The sequence below is a fragment of the Nicotiana tomentosiformis genome, chromosome 12 (genome assembly GCF_000390325.3).
Source record: "Nicotiana tomentosiformis chromosome 12, ASM39032v3, whole genome shotgun sequence".
Lineage (NCBI taxonomy): Eukaryota > Viridiplantae > Streptophyta > Magnoliopsida > Solanales > Solanaceae > Nicotiana > Nicotiana tomentosiformis.
Genome location: NC_090823.1, coordinates 4,339,974 through 4,352,179, shown reverse-complemented (window position 1 = coordinate 4,352,179; position 12,206 = coordinate 4,339,974). Strand labels below are relative to the sequence as shown.

Here is a 12,206-nt window from a genome sequence, read left to right as displayed (position 1 = left end):
TGCTTTTATTTCATAATAATATGTCTTGTTCATGTTTTACTAAGTTGCTTTTATTTTATAATATGTTATCAGCACGAATTGCTCATTTCATGATCTTCTATGTCAAGACTATGTAAATTATAAGCAGGCAATGAGATCAAGTACAATAAAAAATATCTTAGATGATAATACAAAGATAAGTTTTACATCCATCTAAACCCATTCATACTTTCATATCTTTGCATTAACTTTATGTGCAGTGTTTAGTAAAAATATTTTTTTCAATTGTATCCAGTGAAATAAAGAACTGAAAAGGTATGTCTTTATTTGCTACATCTCTTATAGGACAAAGATAATATTCCAACATATATATATGTTCTGACCTTTTACATACTATGATAGATAATTATTAAGGTAATTTAGTAATAATATTTTTACCATAACATGATGTATTTCATTGAAAGCAAAATTGGCATATATCCTAATGAAATACATCATGTTATGCCAACGCATTATCTATCAACGCATTATGGCCTAGCATGCCTTTATATGGGTAAAGCATTGGGTTTGAGTTCTAATGCACCATATTGATAATTATAATAATAACTAAAGAAAAAATAATGTAATTTTCATGAAAAAGCATGAAGTTTGTCCCACTTGATTTGCTCCATTCTTGAAGTGAATGTGATAGCAGTGCATGATAAGTCTAAATAAAGACAAGTGGTTGACCAATGAATGCGGGCGTGCGAAAGGCCAAAATAATAATAGTTATCACTATGGTAATTATAAAAAGGAAGAAATTCTTTGAAGAGAATGTGACTTGTGATAAACATTGAGATTGCATACTCATTCCTGAAAGTGAATGTGAAAATATATATATGATAAAGATTATGCATAATAATGTACTTGTGCATAGTTGGATAAATACTACAACTCACCTCTAAGGGAGGTTTGAGACAAAGAAAGATAATAAATATTATTGTGTAGTTGCATGAATATATCATTGGTCGCATGCATGTGATACGCCAAAAAATATTTTGTCATGCCTTATGAAAGTTATTAAAAGAAAAATTAAAGCAAGAAATTATTTTGCTTATGATGATTTTGAACATGACAATTATTATGATATGATTCTCTTTGTGAAGGAGACATTGATTATATGGATGGTGTGACAAAAGATCTTGTAGTACAAAAGCAGTTAAGAGTTCTGAAAGAACTAATTTGTTACTATCTGGATGAATAAAATTGTTCATGACATTAATATTGCAGTAAGTATCAAAAGAAATATTTTGATTTACAAATATATTAGCCAAAGTGGTTGGCATATTGAGACTATAAATGAAAAGAAGAATGAATATCTTTATATTACTATAATCATACCGGGTAAATATGAAAGGTTATTTGACTTTTCTTCTATTTGTACTACACAAGTATAAGCATGATGATGTAATCACAAGCCACAAGTAAACTAGAGGTTTACTGAAATAAATATTAGTTGGCATGACCGGTTGACCATCTCGGTTCAATTATGATGCGAAAAAAATTAATTGAGAATTATATTGGCATATATTGAAAAAATATAAGATTCTTCAAGAATTCTCTTGTGCTGCTTATTCTCATGATATACCAGTTAAGGTTGGGATTGAATCCTTTGATTTCTGGAATGAATAAAAGGTGATAAATATATGGGCCCAGTCACCTTCCATGTGGACCGTTTACTATTATATAATTTTAATAGATGCATCTATTATATGGTCACATGTGTATTTGTTATCAACTTGTAGTTTGACTTTTGCAAGATTGATTGCTCAAATTATTAGAGCACAGTTTCAGAATATAAATTATGATGATTTATCTTGATAATACTGGTTTAAATCCAAGTTGGTTTAGCAAAAATTGTATGCCTCCAATTATATCTAAACCATTGGTTATGAGAACAAAATTGCCAAAATAAAATTTGGTATGTGATATATTATTTAATATACAACAGCACTTGTACACATCTAGCCAAGTTATAATAAGTTCTCCCTATCACAATCGGTTCAGGGTCAGGAACCAAATAATTTCCATCTAGAAATATGAATATGCTATATGATTTAATTATTCAACCACAATGTACAAAGATGGATCCCCAAATAAGGCTATGGATATGTGTTGGTGATCTCAACAATAGGGGGAGAAAATGGGAAGCTGAAAAAGTAATGCATGTAATGAATTATTATGAGTACATTGAGATCCTCGTACGAGAAAATGTGAACTTGAAGTTCAAGTGATAATTCATTTGTAAAATATTGCCAGGCGTATTTGCTGACCCAAAGCTAAATGTCATATTCAGCTGCTAATGCTCCAAATAAAATAAAGTTCATAATGAATAGAGTCCATGGCATGCATAAAGCATAATAGACTAATCGGTTCCAAAGATAAAACTCCTTGAAGAAGGATAAGAGCAAATGTTCAAGATGGTCATAATAAGGAGGCAAGTGCTCTAGAAGAGTACCACGACATAACACTTCATAAGACCTCATGGGAGAGGCCCAGGTACCTGAAAATAATAAGATAAAGAGATCTCAATAAGTTATGTCTTTATTGAATAATAGTAGAACCGATATAAAATGATCGTCGATGATATTGTTAATATAATGTAACGCTCAATATTATTAATATTGACGAGGATCTTGAGCTCAAATCTGTCATGAAATTTGGACAGATAAATGATTGGCCAAATGAAAAATACGCAATGAAAATTAATTTCACCTGAAAAATATGAAGTTGGACGGATAGTCCCAACACCTGAAAGTATAAAGCCAGTGGAGGTATAAATGTGTTCTTGTGCGAAAAAAAGGTCAAGTCGATAGACATAAAGACGACTTGTGTCACAAGAAGATTTGTAAATATCCTGGCATTGATTATATAGAGACATGTTCTCTTGTGGTAGATGTCGCCATTTCAGATTTTAATCTGGCAATACAAGAAAAACGTGATATGCGTATAATGGAAATCATTGAAGGATTTAAATTGTTCTGAAGCATATTAAGGTTTCCAAAAAAAATTATTAAATAAAGCTTCAAAAATTCTTATACGGATTGAAACAATCAGGGCGCATGTGGTATAATCGCCTGAGTGAGTACCTGTTGAAAGAAGGGTACAAGAATGATTCAATTTGTCCTTGTGTCTTTATAAAAAGATCTGGATCTAAATTTGTTATAATCACCGTATATGTTGATGATTTAAATATCATTGGAACTCCTAGGGAGCTTCCTAAAGCAGTAGAGCTTCCTAAAGTAGTAAACTATTTAAAGAAAGAATTTGAAATGAAAGATCTTGGAAAGATAAAATTTTGTCTTGGTCTACAAATTGAGTATATAAAAGATGGAATTTTTGTCCATCAATCAACATACACTAAAATGATTTTAAAGCGATTTTATATGGATAAAGCACATCCATTTCGACCTCATAAAAATAATGAAGAGTTTCTTGGTCCCGACGTACCATATCTTAGTGCAATTGGTGCACTAATATATCTTTCTAATATTACAAGGTCTGACATAACTTTTTCAGTTAATGTCTTAACAAGATATAGCTCTGCTCCTACAAGGAGACATTAGAATGGAATCAAACACATATTGCGGTATCTAAAAGGGACTACCGATATAGGATTATTTTATGATAATGATTGCAGTTCTGATCTTGTTGGTTATGCCGATGCTGGGTATTTATATGACCCACAAAAGGTTCGATCTCAAACAGGCTATGTGTTTACATATGGAGGCACTGCCATATCTTGGCAATCGACTAAGCAATCAATCATGGCTACTTCATCTAATCATGCTGAGATAATTGCTATTCATGAAACAAGTCGAGAATGTGTATGGTTGAGGTCTATAATATACCTTATTCGAGACAAATGTGGTTTGAAGTGTGACAAATTACCCATAATTTTGTATGAAGACAATGCAGCATGCATAGCCTAGTTGAAGGGAGGATTCATAAAAGGGGATATGACAAAGCACATTTCACCAAAGTTATTTTTCACACATGATCTTCAAAAGAATGATGATATCAATGTGCAACAGATCCGCTCAAGTGATAATATGGCTGATTTGTTCACCAAATCTCTACCGACGTCAACCTTCAAGAAACTAGTGTACAAGATTGGGATACGAAGGTTCAAGGATGTGAATTGATGCTCTCATCAGGGGGAGTTAATACGCGTTGTACTCTTTTTTCCTTACAAGGTTTTGTCCCATTGAGTTTTCCTTGCAAGGTTTTTAACAAGGCAACCAAAAGGCGTATTTCTAAACATGTGTACTCTTTTTACTTCACTAGGATTTTTTTTGCCATAGGATTTTTTCCTAATAAGGTTTTAACGAGGCACATTATCTATGGGCATCCAAGGGGGAATGTTATAAGAAAAATTAAATTATGATGGATGCCTACTCTTCCTCCATGATCTTCTCAAATGCTTAATGACATATTCAATGACATATTTTTCTTCACTTTTCATGCTTATATAAAGGCCTTATAATAGATAGGAAAATATACACAATTGAAGAAAAAAATCTCTTCTTTCTCTCTATCTTCATTTCTTGTTCATATTTTACTAAATTGTTTTTATTTCATAACAACATGTCTTATTCATGCTTTACTATTTTACTTTTATTTTATAACAATTAGACCTTTTTTCTTATTTTCTTGAGAAGCTTCCATGAGTAAATTTGTTATTTCATTTGTAAGGATCTAAACCATAAACAATCGGAGTGTGAGCTCTGGGTCCCTAGGGTTTAGGCCACTGTTCTTCACTAAAATGGCAGCAATCTTAAAGCAAACCTCTAAGATCGCGAGACAATTGTCGAATAAAAAATTGGTATCAACAGCAAGTTTCAATGGCGCTCTCTCTCTCTTCCCACGCGCCACCATCAGCGGCGGTTCCGTTCGGTTTGCGTCGACGTCAAGTTTCAGCTACCTCGAGAAGAAAACAGCTCCTCGACGGTTACCGGCGGTGTACAAATTCCTCCTTCAAGCGGACGAACGAACTCATTCTACCGGAAATGAACCTATTCCGAAAATAACCCTAAGTACATTCCCACATATTCAATTTCGTTGTACTCAATTTGTTTGTTGCTTTTGGCTTATAGAGAGTTGATTTGATTAGCTTAAGGGAGCTAAATTGGACTAGATTATTGTATTCGTTTAAAATTAGACTTCAGATATTTGGAAATTTAAGGAAAAGTATTATAAGTTGCAAATCCCAGTTTTGGCAAAAATACACTTGGTGATTTTTTTCCATCTGTCTAAAACTTGGACGGAGTACCCAATAGTGGGAGATAGCAGGTAGGTAGTGGAATAGTTGAGGTGCACGGCCCAATCACCCCCATCATCTAAACAAGGTGTAATTTTTCTAAACGTTGGTTGAAGTTTACTTAGTTTCAATGTCAGACAAGATGTTTTGGAGATAAATCAAGCTAAATTAATGCATTTGTTTGAATTAAATTTTAGATCTTTGGAAAACTAGGATAAGTTGCAATTATTCTCAGACCAATGGTTAAAGTTTATTGAGTTTGTAATAAAGGAACGAATATTCTGAGGGGCCAATCATTTTGGGTGATAGAGGGAGCATATAGGTATAGTTTAGTGTAAATTTATGCATAGAGTTTAGGGACCCCTTGAGTATTGGTGTGAGGAGATGAATCTTTAGCTTGAAATTTTATGTCAAGTTCCTTATGTTGAAGTTTGAAGTTAGAGGCAGAATGTCAGTCGGCAGATATAGAGTTTTGGCAATTGGTGCAGATGCATCCATTATTTCAGTTCCTTACATCCGCCTCTTTTAGTAGTTGAACTTTAGCTTTTTGTTTCACCATGGGAGATTTAAATTGTATGATTTACATGAATTCGGAGTAGGCTACGTGGAATTGAGAAGCTAAGCATTTTTCAATGATCCTATTTTCCAATGAGTGAAACATTATGCATTGGTTCTCTAATGTGAAGTTTCAGGAGCGGTTGAGGGTGCTAATCTTTGATAAATAACAATATATTTGATAATTCACAATGTTATTAGGTAGATTCAGGGATTCGAGCTTTGTGACTATATGACAGCCACTAGCCTAACACCTCTTTGATTAAATCTTTTTCTGTTGATCGGAAAGTTTAGGGCGTCAGCTTGTCATCATTTGGCTTAATTAAAATTCAGATTACAGAAGGATGATGTTTTTGCGGGGGTGGGAAAACTAGAAAATACATATTGGGCAGGCTTGTTTGATATTAATGTGTTCTGCCTAGAATTTCTGAGCTTGCCACTTATACAGTTGCTATCTAGTAGATTCTTCTAACCGTATGGCTTCTTTTTGAGATGAGCTGTATAGTAGTGAGTTGGATGTTAGTTATGGGTGGTCCGCTTTCTTCTCACTTTTACCGTCACATGCAGGTCATATTTCTGTGAGCTTTGCGGGATATGTTGACTCTAGAAGTCATACAGAAGACACTAATACAGGTAGACTTCTTGATTTACAATATTGGCCAATATAAGCAGAGCATGTCTGAGATAGTTGGTTATTCTGTGTAGCAAGCACAAAGACTAAGACAAACAAGCCTAACACGAAGAAAGGGAAGAAAGGAAATCAGAAGCCAAATACTAGTACAGGTAAAGATTTATCTTAGAGAATATGTTCAGCAGTTACATTGGCTCTTAAAAGTTTCAATGAAATTGTTTTCCTTTTGCAGCAAGCAAAGCTCGTGTTAGAAGCATTAACACAGGTCTGTTAGTTCTTTAACTTGACATTTTTTTTGATAAGGTTGTTCTTTGACTTGACATGACATGTGAACAGCATGTCTTCTGTAAATGCAATCCCAAAGACAGTTGTTTTTTATCTGCAGCTGGCACAAAAATTATTATGAAGCTTGATGTCAAAAATGCTCATTGGTTGAGTGAAAGAGTCAGGGAGAGGATCATGCTCATGGTTAGTCTTTTTTATCTTTACGTTATGTCCTTGAGGAAATGTCAGGTGAAATTTGGCCGCTCTGTTTTTCTTCATCTTGCTTGAGTAGTTTTGGATTTCCCTTCTTTCTCTTAATTCCAAGTTGACTTCATGGAAGTTCAAGTGGAATTAACTATACCTTTGAATCCTTAAAAAGTAAAACACTAAACCTTTGAATCCTTAAAAAGCAAATAACTAGACCTTTGAATCCTTAAAAAGCAAATAACTAGACCTTTGAATCCTTAAGAAAACAAAAAACCCAGACCTCTGAATCTTTATTGTGTACGTGTCGATTGTATGCCATCTGGTTGAATGACGATGACTTAAATTACATTCCCTCCGTTTCAAAAAGATTGGCACTATTACTATTTAGGAAGTCTACGAGGTTGTTCTTTGACCACGTTTTTCTTTAATATTTTATAAATATTTTGAATTATAAATTATCATGACTTATAATACTTTTTATGTAGTTTCCGAATATATAAATTTTATTTTTAAAAATTTGAAGAATCTATGTCCAAATTCACAGTCAAAGTTAAGTACTTTGACCCTCGTACTCCGATTTATGCCAATCTTTTTGAAACAGAGGGAGTAGTGTGTTAATTACAATGACCCGTTTGTTTGCCAATACGTAATTAATGTGTAATTCCTAGTGTCATGTTTGGTTGTACAAGTGTGATTACATAGTTGGATATTCTTTTATTTTAAATAAAAGCTAATTATAAAAATTTAAATAAACTTTTTCATATGAACATGTGAATAAGTTTTATTGTGTGACAAATATATGTATGTATAAGAAGTATTAAAAAGATATATAAGAATTATTAAAAAGAATTTGAAAAGTCTTCTGGTAATTACACCATGTAATTACCACATGCCCTCCCCCCACAACCGCATGGGAATTGTAGAGTGTAATCGATGCCCCTCAATTACACATAATTTATGCTGACCAAGTAATTACTTGGCTAATCAAGCAGGCCAAACTGTATAATCCTCCAACTACACCCAAATCCAATTATAAGTGGCTTCCAAACATGCCCTTAGTGTAGAAAAACTGTTGCAGGCCTAGAATAATTAGATAAAGGTGTTCCCATTTTAAAATTTTAAACTTTTAGATGAGTCGAGAGTGGGTTGCTTTAGTGGTGAGCACCCTCCACTTCTAACCAAGAGGTTGTGAGTTCTAGTCACCCCAAGAGCAAGGTGGAGAGTTTTTGGAGGGAGGGAACCGAGGGTCTATCGGAAACGGCCTCTCTACCCTAGGGTAGGGGTAAGGTCTGCGTACATACTACCCTCTCCATACCCCACTAGTGGGATTATACTGGGTTGTTGTTGTTGTAAACTTTTAGATGAGTCTCACCACTACCTATTACCTAGTATTTTCATGTGCTTGTCCTATGAAAAGGATCAGGCTCGCACCTGAGAGAGCAAAGCTGTAGATAAATAAATATGAAGTATCTCCACTCCAACACTTCTGGCTGGCTGTACCTGCTATAATGCTAATTGAAACGGTCTTGGTTAGCCACTAGTAAAAAGATGTATTAGGTCTTCCTCCATGATCCAAAGTATTATTCCACATGCTAGTACTAGAGAATATAAAGCGTTATAAATGACTTAAACAAGTCATATGTATCCAATTAGAGATGGTTATCACATGCACTATCTCCTGTCTTACTTCATGTAACTATGAAAATCTCTGTGATATTAGGATGTCAAAAATAACTGAACTGCTTCTATGTTATGTTTAATTTCAAAATCAAGCTGTCCCCTTCTTAGCACTTTATTATAGGAAAATGACTTTCTGATGGCCATGAACAGGAAAAGAGTCGGATCAAGGATGGGGAGCTTGTGCTTACTTCAACTAAGACTAGAAAACAAGAGTTAGAATTTGCTCTCTACTGATTTCAAATTCTTTCTTGCTTTCTTTTGCTTGTCGTTTACCAAGTAATAATATTATCCTGCTCTATTGTTTTCCAGGAATAATTTTGAAGATGTTGTGGCAAAAAAGCAGAAATTGCTGGGGAAATTTCAGGTATTAATGCGTGTATTTTTGCACAAATGTGGTATATACTGAGGAAGGAGAAAATTTGTCATATAAGAATCACTAATTAACATTTCTCGAAATGGTGCGTCTATTCTATCTAAAATTTAGCTCAGAGAGATAGAATAACGATAAGTATCCACAGATAAGCACAGTTGGATATAATGATAGTATCACGTATCAGCACTAAGAAGCGTAATGTTGTCTTTAATTGGCTTGTGATTCTTGTTGAGTAAAACTAAATAGTAAATATCCACTTTTGGTGGGTGATGAAACAGGAAATAATCAATGCTGCTTCATATGCTCCGCTGCCACCTTCTGACGGGCTTGCAAAAAAACTTTGTAAGTTGTAAGAGCTCTAACCATTTTCTTCTCCACAGATTCTGTTTTCATGACTCTTCTGCATCTGTAATCTCGTGCCAAAACACTATCGATTTCAGGGCTGTCATGGGGAAGGAAAAGAATGCTGCATGAAGAGCAAGTGCATATATAAAAGAAGTTATAACTAATGATTGATTTGTGATATCAAAAATTTGCTGAAGAACTCTAGCCAATAGTTTCTTCTGCTGTTGATTATTATTGAAAGACGTGAGTGTGCCAGTCCTTAAAAATCAAGACCTATTGGCGAAAGACTAGCACAATTTGTTTTTTATCCACATATGACTAGATGACAGTTTCACAGATGTCGCGTATTAGCTTCTAGCTGTTTTCACTCATGATTATATTTTCATAGGCTGTAACCGCAAATTTCATTGCTTCTTAGAGCATGAACTTCAAGGGCTGTAATAAAAATTAAAGTAAGCGAGCATGTTAAGTTTTCAAATCTCCTTTCTTTGGATAAGTTTTTCTCTTTACAAGTACCAAGGTGGAGGATATACTCGTGCAATCCACAGTTTTGCTACTCTCATTGGTTAACTAGTATATCAATGGAGGTTTTAGAATTGATATGTAGGCTGTCCTTATAGAAGGTAGCCTTGGCGCAGCGATAAAGTTGTTTTCGCGTGACTTATATGTCACAGGTTCGAGCCGTAATGCTTGTGTCAAGGTAGGTTGGGTTCCTCTATCACATCCCCTTGGAGTGCGGCCCTTTTAGTGGTTCTTCCTACTTTGCATATTGTAAGGAAGGCTTGTCGACCGAGGGTTAGCAAGAGTAGATCATATACTCTTTGTTGATCAACCATCAAAAGCGAGGTTTGGAACCCTTCAATTACAAAGTGGAAGATGCCTCTGAGCGAGCTGTCTATCAGGCTCGCAGAGCGTGTTCAATCAGATCCATACTACGGATCCCATACAGGTGATTTTTCTCCAATTACGGATCCCATACTACCCCATAAACATAAAATCAATTGCCATTAGAATGTTGTTTAGTTGGCCTATTCCTGTTTGAATAGCCTCGGTAAATCCTGTCTTTCTAATTAGTGGTTTCTATCTCTAGATCTGCAACACGGGAGGGGAAGAATATCCTTAAATACAACTGGGGACTAAAGGTAAGGAATGACTAATTTAAGGTCATGTGCAAAGACAAAATACTAGCTTTCGTAACACATCAATAATCTTCTACTTTCTCTTTGTTACAAATGCTACTTCAAGTTCACACACAATCTCAAACTATTATGTACAGCTCATGAACTCAATGTCAACAAAATCACACCAGCAAATAAACCAACACTGGCAAACCAGAGATCTGTTAACTTTGTATGATCTTTGTACATCACCCAAAAATGCCCCAAAAAGTAAAAATAATACAATAAAAGAAATGAAAGAGAAAGACAAGAAAAATCAAGAACAATTTTTTTGTTAGAAACAATTTCAGTGTTGCTCCAAGTTTCCTCTTGTTTGTCAGAATCAAAAGCAAAAGAATTTCACTTTCGAATCACAAACTCCTCACCAGATTCTCTATCAAACCTTCTAATCCATTTCCTCACCACCTTCCCGCCGGTACCACGCTTCCCTTCGCCTGTGCCGGAGCCGGTAGCCCCCACATGAGCAATATCCAATCCTTTTCCGACCGGCAAAAAAACCGACCGTACAATTCTTGATTTTCCGTCCAGTACACTTCTCCATCTAAAATCCGAAACAATTCTTGAACTCACATTTTTACAAACCAAAACTGCACCCCTATGGCTTAACTTAGCCACCTTCAAAATTCTTGAAAAATCATTTTTTTCACTATCTACTACCAAAAAATCTATTCCTACTAAATTCTCCATTGCTTCCTCCGGCTCGCCAAAGACAACTTCCGGAAACATTCCGGTGGTTTTATCCATTGATAATATGTACTCAATTCTTGAATCTTTGTCGGGCACTATGCAAATATGTTTGCCACCTGTGTGTTTGCTGGCGATAGAGAGGCCGATACTGGTTGACGTAACGTCGTCCCCACGTCGTGACCATGTCTCTACGATCATTTGTGCGTCCCATCCTGCTGCCATGGCTGATACTAACTCTGCTACGTTGGATTCTTGCAATAACTCGCACTGTAAACAGATTAAGAAATGGGAGAGAAAATAAGAGATCTTTTCATGGGAAAATGAAAAAGAAGGTAAAAGACAATACTGTCGTGCTTTGATTTATTTTATATGACACCCTTTCCGTTTTAAACTGTTTAAAAAAATATGGAAATGACGGACTTACTGATTTAACAGTATCAAGATAAGCTTTAGATGCTTTTTCAGGAGACCAAACCAGCTTCATCTCTCTGTATGTTGGCTCTTTAATTTTTCTTTTCTGGAGTTGTTCTAGGAGATTTTCTGTATAGTAGTTGTTGGTATTTAATTTCTGGTGTTGTTGCAAAAGTTTTCAAAGGTGGTGAAAATGGATATATGCTTATGTTAGGACAGAAAGTCTTAATTTAGAGTTTTATAGGAGACAAAAAGAAGCTAATTAAGTGACTTTCCAAAAAGTAAGAAAGGGAAAAGGTCAGTTTGAGAGAGTTGACATTAAATCCAGGCAAATCCAACGTGGGAGGATTTGGATTAAATTTTTTAGATATTTGCATCTTTCCTTCTTTTAATATATGCCTCTCTTCTCTCACCCTAAAAAAGGAAATTTTATCCAAACTTAGATAACAAGTAATTCTTCATATTAAAATTAAAATCATAATAATTTATTATAATATATCAATAAAATTTTACAGGTAATACAAAAATTCTTCACACTATTAGGGGTTGTTTGGTTCTCATATTAGTCATTATAAGGAGTGCTTATGCATTGATTAA

General features: G+C 34.7%; 2 protein-coding genes across 3 annotated transcripts; one reads left to right on the top strand and one right to left on the bottom strand.

Moving 5' to 3' along the window:
* The first annotated feature begins 4,678 nt into the window (after nucleotides 1-4,678).
* LOC104087988 (uncharacterized) lies at nucleotides 4,679-9,811 on the top strand. 2 transcript variants are annotated; one of them, XM_009592590.4, is made up of 9 exons: nucleotides 4,679-5,054; nucleotides 6,401-6,466; nucleotides 6,539-6,616; nucleotides 6,697-6,729; nucleotides 6,850-6,932; nucleotides 8,766-8,827; nucleotides 8,925-8,979; nucleotides 9,267-9,330; nucleotides 9,429-9,811. In XM_009592590.4, exons 1-9 carry the CDS (start codon nucleotides 4,784-4,786, stop codon nucleotides 9,479-9,481), a joined length of 765 nt encoding a protein of 254 aa, XP_009590885.1. In that variant the 5' UTR covers nucleotides 4,679-4,783; the 3' UTR covers nucleotides 9,482-9,811. The 2 variants fall into 2 exon arrangements, with proteins under 2 accessions (XP_009590885.1, XP_009590892.1); XM_009592597.4 differs by having other exon boundaries at nucleotides 4,699-5,054; nucleotides 9,267-9,337.
* Nucleotides 9,812-10,577: 766 nt separating this feature from the next.
* LOC104088000 (uncharacterized) lies at nucleotides 10,578-11,925 on the bottom strand. The gene is made up of 2 exons (XM_009592603.4): nucleotides 11,623-11,925; nucleotides 10,578-11,465 (listed from the first exon to the last, which is right to left on the bottom strand). Exons 1-2 carry the CDS (start codon nucleotides 11,680-11,682, stop codon nucleotides 10,851-10,853), a joined length of 675 nt encoding a protein of 224 aa, XP_009590898.1. The 5' UTR covers nucleotides 11,683-11,925; the 3' UTR covers nucleotides 10,578-10,850.
* Between the last annotated feature and the right edge of the window lie 281 nt (nucleotides 11,926-12,206).